The following is a 17,308-nucleotide window of genomic DNA, read 5'->3' as shown; positions in this document are numbered from 1 at the left end:
GAATTTTTAAAAACACTCTGGGATATCCTATGGATGTGAAAAGTGTAACATACATACTAAATCTTTCGTCTTCTTTAGTGGTTTGAGTGATACTGAATGCTTGAGAAATGGGCTTTTGATCCAACCTCTCAGCAGTCCTATTTTAGGCAGTGATGAGGGCCTTGTCCCAGGAAGTTTTGTGCCTCATGCGTATTCAAAAGTTGTGGTCTAAAGATATTAACTGGACCCTAATGCTACTTTTACCCCAGGGTGTGAGTCGTGCATAGTGCTGACCATGTTTGAAGACTGTGCCATGAGGGGTTCAGGGCCACAAGAGGCCCAGATAAGTAAAAACGTTTAATTTTTATGAATATTTCCTTATAGGCCAGGAGGAACAGGAATGTTCCTATCAGCCTTACAAATATTCTTTGGATATTTTCTTACCTGAGCTACTCTTCTCCTTCAATTGACTATGATCACCTGGAATACACCTTACGCCAAGGCCATCTCCTCATGTCCCAGCAGGAACTTGCTGCTGCAACATTTCCCGCTCGTGCTTACTAACCATCTCAACAAGCACACCAGGGTTGGTAGAAACCCAAATTTAAAAATGAAATGAGGCACATAAATTAAAATCACCTAGGTCGATTGCTGGTGCAGCGGTATCAACTTGTCTCCAGCCTCACTCCCCACTATGCTGAACTCTTGCCCCAGGTTAAAAATCATACTGTATTCTAATGCTAAGGATAAACTCCGACAGCACACTGTTGAAAGTTGAGCCCCGATTTTTATGCACCACGAGGGATGACTTGCAAAAGGAAAGATCAGTAATAGGATGTATTGCATTTTCTCTCCTCTTCATTATACTGATTTTAACAAAGTTTCATCTCCTTTCACTTGTGGTACTGATGACCTTAATTTAAACTATTACAATTATTTTACCCCCTCAAAGTTTTACCTCTCACTTTTGGAGTATGCTTTCTGGGTTATGATTCTACAGGTACCAACTGGTACTTTGCCAGAGTAGGCATTTGTTATGTAAAATTTGTTATATAAAATCAGTGTTGAACAAGCTCTTTAGTTGCGAGGCATCACAGTCAAGCTAGATTCTACCCCCAACTGACACACATTTATACCCACTGGAAACAAACTAAAAGCAGCAATCTGGCAGATTTTTCTCCGTAATTCAGAGATTCTGAAGCCATTTTTAATGTCCCTATCACTATCCTAAGCAATATTAGTTTCTCAGCACAGCCCAGATAATCAAGTCTTGCACTTTTCTTGTATGTATTGATCAGTATTACACAGTGCCAATAGCTACTGAGTCAATTATAATTATCTTTGAAGTCATTTGGAGTACCCATATAACAAAACTTGCTAGTACTCTGTTCATGTGTGTTATGAAATTCTGATTTTGGCTTAAAAATATAACACTAAAGATTTTTTTTAAGTACCATATGCTTTCACAACAAGCTAATGCAAAAGATGCAATAAAAATATTACATGTAACCTATAACGTGAACTCACTGTAAATTAAAGTCATATGCAAGAACACAAAAACTGCTCCTGTTATTGCTCAACTTTGTAATACTAGTGCCATAAGTTGTGCATAAACCACCTGTTTTGAGGACTAGAATGCCTCAACCATGACCTTTTATCCAGATTATAACTCATGTGTGGTCTACTGAGATTTGGGCTTTGACTGTGGTGCTTGTCATAGGGACTTCAGTTCACAAGGGGTCATGATCATCACCAGTAATTCAGAAGTACTTTTCATTTCCATGCCAGTGAAATTATGACTGACTTGCAAGCAGTAAAAATATATTACAGCATCAGGATGCAAGTAAACCACTCAATTTATTTTCATGTATTTCACTGTGTACCATCAGTTATTCTATTAGTATAGACATATTATGGATAGGAATTTCTCATGAATGCCAATTCATAACATAAGGATTATTCTCCAGAGGGCAGGTTGGATGTATGTTAGACACTATCAGATAGGAGAAACAAAATTATCCTGCATTTTATTTTGCAGCATCAACTGCTTACAACAGACTCAATTTTATCGGGAGAATCTAATGTATAACCCAACCAATAATCACAGCTCAAAATCAGAAATGAACGAGGTAAAATAATCCTTACCACCATAGGGCACATGCAACAATTTTGTCTAGAAACTTAGGCAGAAGAATGTATAAACTAAAGCAAAAATTGAGTTTACAGAGAAGGAACTAAATATTTTGTTAGAAAATGTAATGATTAGAATGTTTTTCAATTTTGAAGTCACAGATGACAAGTAAGCAAGGAAATTATTAGTTATTTAAAAACTAGATCCAACACTGAAAAAACTTTGTATGGTAAACAAATGTTTTAAATGCATTGAGATAACGCAAAGGAAAAGTAGATTCAACAGCAGCATTCCCTTAAGGAGAAAATCCTCCAACCTTCACCTCCCTCAAACTCTTCAAGATCTGGGGGCAGTAAGATGGAATTACCTCCACAAATTTTGGCAAGTTTATCATAACTCTTTCTATTTGTAATACAATTATGTTTATCTGTAAGGATATGAAAATTCTGAATGATGTATTTTAACTTAAGTACAACCTCAGATATGCCTGAATACACAAATCAAAAACCCACATCATCTACTCCAATATAAACTCCAATAATACAGCTCCAATTGCACCTTCTTCACAAATAGATCTCCTGTGCATGAGTAATAAACAATTACAAAGTAATTATAGCTACTGTCTGAGAAATGAGAATTAGATGGACCCACTGGACCCAGCAAAGTACTGCAATGCCAGAAATCTGAAAAAAAATTGAAGAAAAGTCACAACTGAAAGTTAACTCTACTTCTCTCTCCACAGATGCTCCACAGACCTGCTGAGTATTTCCAGCATTTTCTAGTATTATCTTTGTACGGAATGTGGATTCAGATATTAGTGGTCAGGTCTTTAAAACAGGAGTATTAAATGCATTTGTATAAGTCATTAAGGATTGGAGTCAACTAAAGCATTTATCTGTTGCGGATGAGTTGTTGGAATCCAAAATGGCTACGTCTTTTTCTTGTGGTCAGCTAGGTGCATGACTCATGTGCAGCATCGAGTGAAGACCCATGAATCAAATCATGAAGAATAATGTTGTGTTACTTAGCCAAATTACATGTAAACACTTTTTCCTTTGAGTGATGTCCACATTCCTAATAGCAGAGGCATTCAAATTCTCAGGTAATAGGGATAGAAACAGAACTGAGCTCTTTTTTTTGTTGAAGCACCACCACAATTATTACTGCCACGACTATTCACTGATAGTCTCAACTGTGCTTTGTGTATCCTGCATATTATTTGTAGTGTCCGAATGGTTTTTGAAGGGGGTGCTGGTTGGGAAATTGCAAGCTCTCTGTTCCTGATTTTGTGACCAATGTTTCTCACCAGGAATGCTTGACTGGACAACCAACACTAGTACCTTAAAATAGAACTACTGGGGTTGACTTTAACTGCTCCTGCTGAGTGAGAAACAGAAAGCAGCCAGTTTCAAAACCTATTTGATTTTCATTTCCACTGAAGATTGGTTAGAACAGGTAAAATTGACTCCATTGTATTTAGGGCTTAAGAAAAATTAAAAGCTCAGAATTTGAAAGAAACAGGAAGAGTAAAAGGTAACCAAAAATATAATCATATAAAGCTCATTATACCTTGATTAAGAAAGTTGATGGCTTTCATGCACACATACTCCTCATTGCTGACCTTCAGCTGTTGAAATTTTCTAAAGAGATAGATTAGTCGTTCCATGACTTCCATTCCCTCTTCACTGAATCTACGAGAGAAAAATCATGATTCTAGTTAAGGTATACATCGTACTTATTAAAACAAATGTATATTTGAGATTTATTACAAGCAAATCAAATGTTATAAAGTATATATCTTATATTCATTTATACATCCCAGTTACTTTTCTCTCAAAATTTACTGTTCAAATGCACTTTAATAGAGATAATGCTCTTATTTGAGAGAGAGACATTTGCCTGACACAAGACCTGTCTTCATAACAGTAACAGGTGCCTAGTCAGCAGGCTGGGGACATGTTCCTGGTTTTAAAATTTTTAACCTCTCTGTCGTGGAGGAGTTAGTAGAGGCCATTATGTCAGTGATGGGAATTGTAATGTGCATTGATAATATATTAAACATTTAGCCTATTATAGTGAAACAGGTTTATAACACCTAATGGGTTTATTTTAACAGCTGCAATGCTGTCTGCAGTGGCTGAATCAGAATTGCAATTTTGCATTACGTTTGACTTTGCAAGGGCACTGCATTAGCCGTTATAAAAATTGTGTTCGTAAACACAAAAACAATCACCAAAATGTACTTCGAGTTATTTCTATATCATAGAGGCTGCAGGTGCAAAGCTGCACATACACACACTTTTTAAAGAATGAATTGAAAATCCTCCCATTGTTTGTAATGAATTTGGAACATTTGTTAGCTTTCGCTGAACACTTGTCACTTCTATGAATTTCTAACATTGAGAATTACTTCCTGCCAATCTCCATGATTATTACTTCCTTGTTTTTTGTGTATATTCCTCCCTTACAATAGACAAAGCATGCCTCTCTTGCTGAGCAAAACTTACTGTAGTGTGGCCTCCACAGCTCCCAATTTTTACACTTTCAAACTATTAAGAATTCATTAGCAGAATATATTTAAGTCATTAAACCAAGTTTGTTTCCTATCTAAATATGATTTTCCTAAGTTTTTCTTTGCAAGGTTTCAAAGCCAACATTTTAATGACATCATTCTGCAAGACAGGATGCCAATTATATGAGTCCAGGTGGTTTGCTAAGGCAGCAGGGTACCGATCAGCTAGAAAGTCAAGCCTAACTGCAATAAATATTCTTGCCTCAATGTAGGAGGCAAATAAGGTGGACATGAATACACATTAAAGATGCCAAGCAGTTGTTCATGTATAAAATTACTCGCGAGCAGATTGAAATAAGAACTCATTAGTGCCAAGCTTGAGATTGTCACTGAATGGTGCAACTGCCCCCAAACCAGCAGCAATTCACATTTTGTGTGTTAGAATAATGCAGCTAACCTTAAATCAAATTTTTAAAACTTCCAAAATTTGATAAGAAAATAACAGAAGACATAAATCTAGTTCAAATTAGTGATGGAAGACAGACAGAATTTAAAATGGCAGAAATTTCCACTTAACACACACAACTTTGAATGGAACATAAAAATAAATCATTCCTCCTTGATAAAAATCCTTAATAAATTTGACATACTGGAGTAAGTAAAAAACATTTCATATGCTTTAGATTGTAAAACAATAAATTGTAGCTACAGAATAGTAATTTATATTCTGTAAATCTTGAATATGATTGCTTAGAATATGTCCTAATTTTTTTTTTAATTTCACAATTTTTGAGAAAGTTTGAAATTTTCTAGCTTCAAATATTCTTGTGCTATAGTTTACTTATTGCAATTAAACTAATTTTTATTATTTACAGTTACTTCAAACAGCTAATTGTACAGGTCTTGCTGTTCGCATGTGGAATTTATCCACCAATAAGACAATGCTAAAACAGCCTCTTCCAAATCACAAAGCCCATAAATTTCAAAGAGAACAAACAAGCAAATAACAACTATTAGGAATAAATAGGTCTAAGCAATCTGGATTTTGAGCAACAAATTAGAATAGAGCGTCATAGTGGCCCTAGAGTTGCTAGTTGAACATTCCAATACTTAGGCATTTGAATGTCACAAGGTTGTCTATAGCAATATTTTCACAATAGTATATTTTTTCATTCAGTTAAACACCAGCACTGAACATACCATAATAGTCATTGATAATTTGATATTCTCCAAGTGATGCTACCATATGGCTATAGGGAAAATGGCAAGGTGGATCTGAATTTGGCTTAGTGCCAGGAAGCAAAAGATGATTGTCAGCAGGTGTTTTGTGACAAGAAGGCTGTTTCCAGTGGGGTTTCACAGGGGTCATGGTATATATCAATTATTTGGACGTAATAGGGAGATGATTAAGATGACACAAAAATTGACTATGTGGTTGATTGTAAGGAAAAATCTGTAGGCTAAGATATCATTGTACTGGCCAGGCGAGCAGAAAAGTGACAAATGGAATTAAATCCAGAGAAGTGTGAGGTGATGCACTTGGGGAGGGCAATCAAGGCAAGGTAATACTGAGAAGTGTAGAGGAGCAGAGATTCCTTGGATTCAATGTTCACCTATCCCTGGAGGTAGAAGGATAAGATGGTTAAGAAGGCATAGGGGATACCTATTAGCTGAAGCATTGAATGTAAGAGTGGGGAGGTTACACTAGACTATATAAAACACCTGTTAGGAAACTACTATAGTGCTCTGTACACTCCTGGGGCAGGATTTTCCCCTTGTCAGGGGCGAAGTTGAATTTGCATGCCTCTGATCGGCACCCCCAAAACAGAGGCGCGGCACCATTTTACATGGGCAGGCCAATTAAGGCCAGCCCAGCATGACACCCACACGGAAGCACTATGCACCCCCTGTGCAGGCCGGGGGTGGGGTAAATCCCTAAATTGAGAGTGCACTCTTTCGCACTTACACACGAAAGAGCGCACTCATCTCCCTGAGGCTAAGTGCTACCTAGGGGAGATCGGCTGTTCTGTGACAAATATTAAAAATAGAAAAAAAAAAGTCCTGACATGTCCCCTCATGTGACACTGTTACATGAGTTGGGACATATCCACAATTTTTACAAAAACTTTAATAAAATTTAAAAGATGAAACCTCATCCCGCCTGCGGATGAGGTTTCATGCTTTTTCTAATTCTCGCCGGGGCTCCTGGCCTGCCCGCCAACCTTAAGGTTGGAAGGGCAGGTTCATTAATTAGCTAAATGACTCTGTCAATGGCTTCAATTGGCCATTGACGGGTCGGCGGGCGCACAGCTGATTTTGTTGCGTCCCCGCCTACCGTAAAATTTAAATGGGGCGCGGCGATGTCGGGAGTTCTGCCCGACATCATTTGACGCGTTGGCGAGCCCCCCCCCCCCACCCCTGCTGGGAAAATCCTTCCCCTGGTTACTGCATTACAGGAAGGATGTGATCTCACTGGAGAGTGTACAGGGGAGGTTAATGTGGATTTTGCCAGAAGTGGAGAATCTTAGCTATGAGAAAAGACAGACTGCAGTTGTTTTCTTTGGAACTGAGGAGGCTGAGGGGAAATTTAATTGAGGCGTACAAAATTATGAGCGGCCAAGATAAAGTGGAAATGAAGGACCTGTTTCCCTCAACAAAGGGGTCAATAACATGGGGGAACAGATTTCAAACAAATGGCAGAAGGATTAGAGAGGAATTGTGGAGAAATATTTTCAACCAGGGAGTCTGGAACTCTCTGCCGGAACTGGTCTTGGAGGCAGACAGCCTAATTGTATTTAAAAAAAGCACTTGGATGTGCACTTGAAGTACTGTATCCTACTGGGTTACAGACCAAGAGGTGCAGAAAGTAGCATTAGGCTGGATAGCTCTTTTTCAGCCACATAGATACGATTAGGCAAATGGCTTCCTTCCGTACCATAAATTGCCTATGCTTTTATTTGCTGTATATCACAAAGCAGTACAGAGAGTAGCATCATCTTCACTATAATCCCAAGGGTAAGCAACTACTCTAACTCTGGGCAGGCATTGTCAGACACAATTCGTCAGACTTACACCCCACCACTCTCACCCCAAAACTAGAGACCTTGAACAGTGCTTCCCAAGCTTTTTCCTGGTGTGACCCCATTTTAGTCCCTCAGATTTGGTGACCCTGGAGTAAAAGTCTGGGGGCGGGTGAGAACTGCCGAGTGTTGGGGCGTGGGGTGGGGTGGGGTGTGGCCCCCTCAGTTGCTCAATGAAGAGGGTGTGGCACCGAAGTAAAACAAAACAGCAGGATAGTAACCTTCGATATTTAATTAACTTTCACACAAGCATTAAACATTCAAAAATGTGTGTTTTGAAATTTAAACTATTCTGTGAAAATGTCATCTTACTCATTGGGGGAACAGATTTTAAATACAACGAGGGTGTCTGCCTCCAGATTCTGTACACTAACTCTCTACACTGCCCAAGCTAACAAAAACATAATAATTTCAATTTCTGGAAAACATGCTGGTAAAAATTAAACAAGAGTAAGTGATGCTGGAAACATGAAACATTTCTAATGATTTGAAAAAGGTTTCAGCAGCCACTTTGAATAGGCTGAGAATGGGCAGTTTTTAAGCAGAGCCCCCATGCATGGGAACATGATACTACAATGATGATCTTGAGTTTTGAAGTCAACTAGATTCAGAGCCAGAGAGAAAAAAAATCAGGCATGCTAACAGCAGAAGCTAAGGCTGCCTGTACAAAGTTTGTTCATTCCCCTCTCAGCGAACTGCAGGCTGAGGAAAATAAATCTGCTCCACGTGTCATGGGACCTTGCTGCCAGTCCCAGGACTTTCCCAACATCTGAATGCCTTAACGCTGACTCTTTCTTCCTGTAGTTGGCAGGTATGATGTCAATGCCGGAGGACAAGGGTAGAAATTTGCAGGTGATCAGATCGTCACCAAGGACCAATGGAGAAAGTCCTCGGCAAGGAATCCCAAAGTATCCTTGTGGAACCAAGAGGAAGAGCCTTTGCAAAGCAAAAGAATAAAACTGAAGTCAATGGAAAGGAAAGTCAGACAGGGTGATTAGCGGGTGGCCAATTATCCAGTATCTTGTGTTTTACAAACTGCCAAAGTTGAAAGTTTGGGTGATCCTATGACATTCTTTTCTTCAGCATGTTGGTACTTGCCTTACTTAATACATAAATGCAAGGCATAGGTCACAACCTAGAAACTGAAGCTGCAAGTGTTGTACTTGTATATCTTGTGGGATGCTCTACCTAAGATAGTATTCTTTAACATGGTGGCCACTGCATAAAACATTAAGTTAAAAGATCCTTAATTTTAAAAGTGCACATTTTTAAACAAGCCCATTCACAACTGTACTTGCATTTTATGACTTTTAACCAAACAATTCTGTTGTAATTATAAATTGTGAGTATGCCATTTTGTTCTATAAACTTTACAGTAAATTTGCTAAAGCCCAACAAAACATATGCCCTTGTAACTCATTCTGGTTCTAGTGAGATTGATGTTCTCCTCACTTCTGCCCCACACCTTTCTCCATTCATTCTTTTGTAGTTGAACAGGTAATTTTAAACAGTATGTATCGAAGTTCTCTATTCAAACACAAGAGACCATTTTAATTCTACCTGTGTAGCGGAAATGGAGCAGGCAGGCAGTTAAAATCAGATGGAAGTTCTTCCCTACATCCTTCCCATTCAATTTCCCTCCCTCCAAAGAAATAACTAATTTTGTTAGTCCTTAACAAAGAAAATGAACTCTTTGTTGGGGAAAACCTGGAAAAACAGCTTTCTTAAACAAGAATCAATACCACATTAATACCACATGTACTAGGTGCCAAAGGGTAGCCTAATTGAAGAATATCTTACAAAAATACCAAAATATTGTGTAACATAATTGTTTCAAACTGAAGAGGATGTATTTGTTAGATTTACTTCTAACCTTCAATACAATGGAGAAACAAAAATTTTATCATCCTATATAAGCTATATTAATTGTATGTTTTTCTAGCAGTGATTTTAGCATCAATACCAACCTAAAATTCTCTTCAAACTTTTTTGATAAATTTGTAATGTCCTTTTTTTAGTATCTCACTAATGCAAGTAATCAGGAATAGTTGGTGCTATATTTATTATACTTAAGGGAAAAAGTAACCAATGTCATGGACAAATGGCTATTTTTTTAAAAGGATATTTACTTCATTCTAGGTGAAGGGCCAAGATACATAGTGCAGAATACTAACAAGCACTGAAAAAAGAGGGAAGATGGTCTAAACTAAGCACCGGCTAGGTGACAACAAACTTTATAAAGTATCAAAGAAGCCATTACCATAACTAACAATAAAACAGAGAGAAACAAGAAATACTGTTAAAAGAGAGAAGACCTCATAGACTAGAGTAAAATAATCTAATAACAAGCTTATTCGTGCATCTTGTCTAAAAGTGAAATTAAAATTCCAACAGAGCCTCCAGGGATATGGTACCAGTACTCAACAGTCTTTAGCACAAAAATGAACACCAAAATTCTTCAATGCAGTTTTTACATTGGAGGTGAATATTGGAATTTCATTTGTAAGATAATTGGTGAGACCATATGAACTGATGAAGAAAACATAAAGCCTATCAAATGATAATGGATGTTGGTTGCATTTTCAGGAGAATGGCAGCAAGAGATATTCATAATTGATCAACAAATGCTTACACATCAGCTGTGCATTAAAATAAACATGTTGGATATAAATTAAGATAGACAGTGATAGCCGCCAGCTGGAGAGTTTCAAGGTACGGCCAGTAAGAATGAAGTTATATTGCTCTGAGCAAAGCTCCAGTTCCCAGTGCCTTTTTTAAAAAAAAATGTTGGGATTAACACTGAAAAACCTATTAAACCTATCAAGCACCCAGCACATCTAATTGACTACCAACAATTTTTAAATCTGGCTTCACTCCATACTAGGTCATACACTACCCAGTGTGAAGCCCAAGAGTTGACTGTCTAGAGGGTGTTGAGCCATTTAGGTTTAGCGCGCTTGGGATAACAAATTGTAACAAGCTCGATTATAATACCACATTTACACTGATGTTCACCCAAATCAGTTCACGTGATACAAAAGTCGCTGCATAACTGCAGCGTAAAATAAATTATCAAATGGTACGAAATAAGCATTCTATGTTATTTGTCTCACCTTTGGAGTTCATCATCAGATGGTGCATACTTTGAAGTCACATCAGCAAGATCTCCAAAAATCTGTCGGTCATAGACAGTGAGGGAAGATAGGAGGATAAGTTCTTGCCAGGTGGAGCTTAGCAGGCAGGTGTAGTCTTTGATTGATAATTCACAGAAGAATGGCAATTTTTTGATCCAGCCAATTTGCCTGAAAAGTAACTCATCTGCCAGCCGGCAAAGTAAAGCAAAGAGCTCAGCCTGAGTTACCTTATACCTGTTAAAAACACAGATATTACAACTTTTTTTGGGCAAGCACACAAGTTCAAATGAATTTGTTTAAATATATCTTTAAGAAGTTGGTTGCAGAAATGGTAGTAAAATAATTTTGATTAAAAACATATGCATGAAATATGAAAAGGACATTTAGCAAATCATACCTATACTTTCTAAGAGGCCAGTTACAATGTGCATCTTGGATTCTCAATAATTTATTTAAGCTTTTAAGAGAGGCAAATTATCACAAACAGGTCATCATATATAAAACAAAATCAAAAGCACTTTATAGCCCTTCTGGACTCAACAACAAGTTCAACAATATTAGACTATAATCTTTGCCGCCAGCCCCATTCCCCCATTTAGTCTCCTTTTCTTTGCAGGTTTCAAGTCTTAACCTTGTCGTTCTTGTTTTTGCTTTTGGATGGCAGTTGTTCATTATTCTGCCATTTACATCTCCTCTGGACCCATCTTTTGTTTCTTTACTTGCTCCATCACCACACCCTTTGGTTATTTGCACCAATTCTTTTGTCATTTAATGTCTCTGGTCTTCTGACCTATCATAGACCTTCCCTTTTGTTTTTTCCCCCCAGCCTCCCCCATTTTGTCTTTTTAAGAGCTATCACATTTCTAACTTTTCCCAGTTCTGATGAAAGATCACAATCTGAAATGTTAACTCTGTTTCTTTCTCCACAGATGCTGCCAGACTTGCTAAGTATTTCTAACACCTTCTATTTTAATTTTATTTTAAAAATTACTGTTAAAACCTATTATTGACCAAATGATTGAAAAGACTATAATGTTCTTTGGAGTAATTCACCAGTTATGTTTGCAATTAGTCCCAAAATGATATTTTCATAACAAGATATGTGTCTAAGATTCTTTCCAAAAGGAATTAGCTACGGTCATCTTCAAATCCCGCCAGGGCTTTGCCATCTCCACATCAACAATCTTCTCTGCTCTTTTTTAGCACGCACACATTTCTCTGCTGGCACTAATCAACTATATTTCTACCCTCTTCCTCTATTTCATAAGTGGCTACTCATACAATTGCTATATATTCTCTTTCTGCAACTCCCTTTGTCACTATTTCCACTTTGTCACTTCCCCCTCAGCCTTTAAAAGGCTCCTTAACTCTGATTATGTTTTTGGCCCCTCTTGATCCCCTTCCTTTCCTCCATCCTGTCTAACCACTACCAACAACTTTGTAAAGCACTCTGAGAAGCCTGTGCGTATATAATGAGCACTAAAAAAAGGCCAGTAGTTGTTGCGGTCAAAGATCTTTGGTCCCTATTTTGGAGTTATCATCAACTGAATTATGTTATTGAAGTTTAATCACTTTTGCAGTATATAGTGAAAACAGTTATATGCAAATCATTGCAAAGGTGCTTAAACTGCAATGTTTTGGTCACAATATACTAGATCTAGTATGCTGTTTGGTAGTACAGAGCTTGAGTATTGCTGAAAAAGAGATATCTAAGCTTATTGTCTTGCACTCATCAGGACACTCGCAAGGATACCAATATAGGGGAAAAACAACAATTTATACTTTATACGTGAAGAGAGTGGTGATTCGTTGGCAAATGGCATTGCCATGGAGAATGCACCATTGATGGTAACTTACAGTTAACTGACAAGCATTGTTTGAAATTTAAACCAGGCAGCTTGACCCTGATTGGTCAAGGCATTGCCCTGAGGAATGAGTCAGCAAATGGCTGTCACTTATTTAGCTTAGCTGAAACAGGCGCAATGTGTGTACATGTTCTTTCTGTCTGCAAAGAACAGGGCCCTGTGTATTAATATATGTAGCTTCCAGTGTACTCAAATGCACCACATTGTGAGCCCAACTGAATCTTAAATTGGTTGTGTGTAATTCTTAGCACATTGCCTGGTTTAAATTTCAAACAATGCTTGGCAGTTAACTGTCAGTCACCATCAGTGGTGCATTCTCCATGGCTTGCCAATCAATCAGCACTCTCTTCAGATACAGTATAAACTGTTGTTTTCCTCCTTATATTGGTATCTTGTGAGTGTCCTGATGAGCGCAAGATGAAAAGCTTAGACATGGCACTTTTTTCAGCAATACCGAAGTATCTAGTTTGGTAATCAAGATACAAGGAAAACTTCAAGTCCAGAAGGTAGCACAGGATCAACCAGGAGAATCATCTCTAGAGTCAGAGTGCTCAGAAAAAAAACTGGAATCAATGTTAGTTACCTTTAAACATCTGAAATGCATCCCACCCCAAATGTCATCATTGAACAAGAAAACAGAGGGAATCTAGTAAAACAAGTAGCTTGCTGAAAGTATGTTGCTGCTGCTATGGACTTTCTAGAAATAATTAACAGAAATCACCTAATAATAAAAAATTGCACCCAAAATAAAATCACCTGATGCAGCTTGCTGGATTCAGAATGGTGCAATATTCGACAGGCCAAATACCACCTGATCAACAGCAAGGTAAATCTGGAGCATGGGGGTGCTGCAGAATATCATGTGGGACTCACAGCAGCTCAGAACAACTGAATATCTTAAAATTGTTTGCTCTTAAAGCTTCAATCTAGGAACTGGGAACTTTTGCATCATTTTAAGCATTTTGTGCTGGTAGGGGAATCCATGAATACACATTTCCAAAGGCAGTTTTTAAACTTCTCCATTTTTTTTTGAAGGTCATTGGAAGAACTTTTCAAAGGAGCCTATAAACTGCAAGGGAGGTGCTTAAAATTAGCTTAATTTTTCCTATACTGGGCTGTGATAGAGAAGCCCAATTCCTGAAGAATGGAGGACAGGAAATGCACACACATGTGCCATTCTTATTATTTAGCAAAAATGTTTGTGGTATTGCTCACAGTAAATCAGATGATATGTTATTTGATAAACACAGATGCAATGTGGCGCAGAATGTATTAATCTGTTGCTAAGACCACTTTGTGTAGCTTTAGAATTCTAAGTGCGAGCTATAACCAGTTCAAGATTGAACTGGTCATAACTGATGAGAACTGGGTTTGAACTCGTCACAGCTGGATTAGAGTAGAGGTGAACGATTACCTGGTAATTCAACTGGACTCATCAGAAATCCAGTAGGGATTTCCAGTTGCTGAATTGACACCAGTACCTTTCAGCCAACTTCAGCTGGAACCAGTTCACCTGTTGTTAATTTTACTAAAACCAGTACACCAGTGAAAACCCCTCTCTCATCACACTGTCCTCACCAGTTGTGTGTCTCCCTGCTGTTCTGTCTCTCTCCCTCAATTACCGCCGCCCCCCCACCCCCCACAGTCTCCACATTCTCTTCTCCTGTAACCCCTAACCTTTATTTTATACTATGCCTCCTTGTAATTGGATGTGTTCTCTTAATGAAAATCTATTTGAGGAACATGCTCATGGTCTCATTTAATATTTTTTGTGCAGTTGCAAGAATTACAAAAATGACAATTTCAATGGAGATTCGCATGTGTTGAAACATATACATAGTCTTATTTGGCTCTCGAAAATAAACTCAATATTTATGTGAATCAATATATTTGAAAATTCCATATCACAAAAACAATATGATTATTTCATGATCTTAATCAAGGAATTTATTATTTTTTCCCATTATTTCATAAAACAGCACGAGAGCAGTGGAGAATTCATAAAGAGCTAACTATGTTGTAGAAAGAAATTCAGTGACATCACATAAGTGATTGGTAAGTTTTTGCTAATTTATTTTCAAAACTTGTGTAATCTTTTAGTAATTGTAAGGTTTTATTGGTACTAGTAAACTTTACTATCGGTAATAAAACTTATTTAGAGCGGTAGGGTTTATTAATTATAAATTAATCGAGAAAGATTATAAATTAATTAACACTTATTAAAAATGACAGGTTAGGTGATGTGTTGCAACTGTGGAATTTGGGAACTCCTGGACACCAGTGTGATTCCGGGCAAGCATGTCCGCAGTAAGTGTCTGCAGCTTGAGGATCTTTGACTCAGTCAGTGGGCTGGAGGCTGAGCTGTGGACACTGCAACACATCAGGGAGGCAGAAAGTTACCTGGACACTGTGTAACAGGAGGCAGTCACAGAGCTTAGGATAGGGTCTTCTGATTTGGTCAGCGGTCAGGGATAGGAGGGTGTGACAGACAGAGACACAGGTATGGGGATCCAGGAGGTAGAAGTGGAGGAGCCCCAACCTTTGCAATTGTCCATCAGGTTTGAGGTTCTTAGAGCCTGTATGGATGAAACCAATAGCTGCAAGGTGGATGAGCAAACTGACCATAGCACCATAGTACAGGAAGCCATTCAAGGTGGGGGACAGGGGGGAGCTAATAGGAATGTAGTGGTAGTAGGGGACAGTATTGTCAGAGGGATAGACACAGTTCTCTGCAGCCAAGAGTGAGAGGCCAGACGGCTGTGTTGCCTGCTTGGTGCCAGGATTCGGGATGTCTTCTCAGGGTTGGAGAGGAACGTAGTAAAAGGGGGAGGATCCAGTTGTTGTGGTCCATGTTGGTACCAATGACACAGATAGGACTAGGAAAGCAGTTCTGCTTAGGGATTATGAGCAGCTAGGGGCCAGATTAAAAAGCAGAACATCAAAGGTTCTGGATTATTACCTGAGCCATGAGCAAATTGGCTTAGTACAAATAATATTAAAGAGATGAATGTGTGGCTCAAAGACTGGTATGAGAGAAATGGGGGCACTGGCATCAGTACTGGGGAAACTGGGAGCTGTATTGATGGGATGGTCTTCAACTGAACTATGCTGGGACCAGTACCCTGGTGAGTCATATAACTAGGGTGGTAGAAAGGGCTTTAACCTAAATAGTGGGGGGAAGGGATCATATGAGAGGAGATGTGGTAAATTAAAGAGAAACAACGAGGCAGAGCAGCGATTTGAGTAATGATAATCAGAGTATGGCAGGAAGGGACAGAGAGTACAAGTTAAGAGTGCACCAGTAGATAAGGCTGTAGAGTGCAAAAATGGCAAAGTTAAAGTCTCTGTATCTAAATGTGCGCAACATTCATAACAAAATGGATCAATTGTTAGCACAGGCAGAAATAAATATGTATGACCTGATAGCCATTACAGAGGCATGCAACAGAAATTTCCATTCGGTGTGTGGGCGCGCACCCGACACGCCGGAATGTTAAATGACACGCGAAGACGACGGGCGTGTGTCCCAACATCATCGCAAAGTCGCGCGATATTTTGTTCAGCGGGCACACGCCGGAGTTGGCTGTGCACCCGCTGATAACAGATAATACTATTAAGGCCATTAACTAAATAATTAACCTGAATTTTACGCTGCCTGTCCAACCTTACGGTTGGCAGGCAGGCAAAAAGGCCAAGCGACCTTTGTGTTTTTTAGGAAGCCTCATCCACGAGCGGAATGAGGTTTCCTAACACTTTTACAATTTGAATAAAAGCATGTCCTACATGGTTCATTAAATCTTCATTGTATTTATTTTTTTTAAAAAGCGTTTCGATCTCCGTGAGGCAGCTCCGTACCTCAGGGAGATTGAAGCGCTCTTTTGCACGCATGCACAAAAGAGCGCTGGACCCGACTCTCCCTCCTTCCCCCGCCCGCAGAGGGAGCGCTATCACCCGTGATTCATGCAGGGTGGGCCTTAATTAAGCCTGTGTGAAATCAGGGTGTGGAGCCGATTGGCTCCGCTGCCGCCCCCGCCCGCTCCTGCCGAGCCTGCCCGACAACTGGAAAATCCTAGCCGTGGTTGCTGGGTGACCGAGGGTGGGACCTAAATATTGAAAGGTACTTGACATTCCAAACAGATAGGAAGCTAGGAAATGATGGTGGGGTAGCTCTGTTAATTAAGGCTGTCATTAGTACAGTCGTGAGAGATGACCTTGACTCTAAAGAGCAAGATGTAAAATCAGTTTGGGTAGCAATAAGGGGCGGAATTTTACAGCTCCATCATAGTGGGAACGGGACTGGAAAATGCAGTGAGCTGTTCAAAACGCCATTGACGCTGATGGGACTGGAAGATCCTGCTGGCGGCAGGGTCCGTAAAATTCCACCCAAGAAATAATAAAGGCAAGAGGTCATTTGTGGGAGTAGTCTATAGCACCCCAACAGTAGTTACATGGTAGGACAGGGAATACAGGAAGAAACAAATAGAGCATGTAAAAAAGGTTCGCAGGTACGGCAATAATCATAGCTGACTTTAACCTACAGGTAGGTTGGGTGATTCAGATTGGCAGAGGTAGCCATGAACATGAATTCATAGATTGTATTTAGGGCA

The 17,308-nt window shown here is 39.0% G+C and overlaps 1 protein-coding gene across 1 annotated transcript in view; it reads right to left on the bottom strand.

Moving 5' to 3' along the window:
- Positions 1-17,308, bottom strand: part of LOC121281537 (nuclear receptor subfamily 6 group A member 1) — a 170,652-nt gene that overhangs the window by 12,083 nt on the left and 141,261 nt on the right. Inside the window, exons 6-7 of the mRNA XM_041194486.1 lie at positions 10,816-11,070; positions 3,680-3,801 (exon numbers count right to left, since the gene is read on the bottom strand). Coding sequence (XP_041050420.1) covers positions 3,680-3,801; positions 10,816-11,070 — 377 coding nt within the window. The remainder of the gene's footprint in view (positions 1-3,679; positions 3,802-10,815; positions 11,071-17,308) is intronic.

This window comes from Carcharodon carcharias, chromosome 8 (assembly GCF_017639515.1).
Source record: "Carcharodon carcharias isolate sCarCar2 chromosome 8, sCarCar2.pri, whole genome shotgun sequence".
Taxonomy (NCBI): Eukaryota; Metazoa; Chordata; class Chondrichthyes; order Lamniformes; family Lamnidae; genus Carcharodon; species Carcharodon carcharias.
The sequence above is the reverse complement of the archived record's forward strand: the minus strand, read 5'-3'. Positions and strand labels throughout refer to the sequence as shown.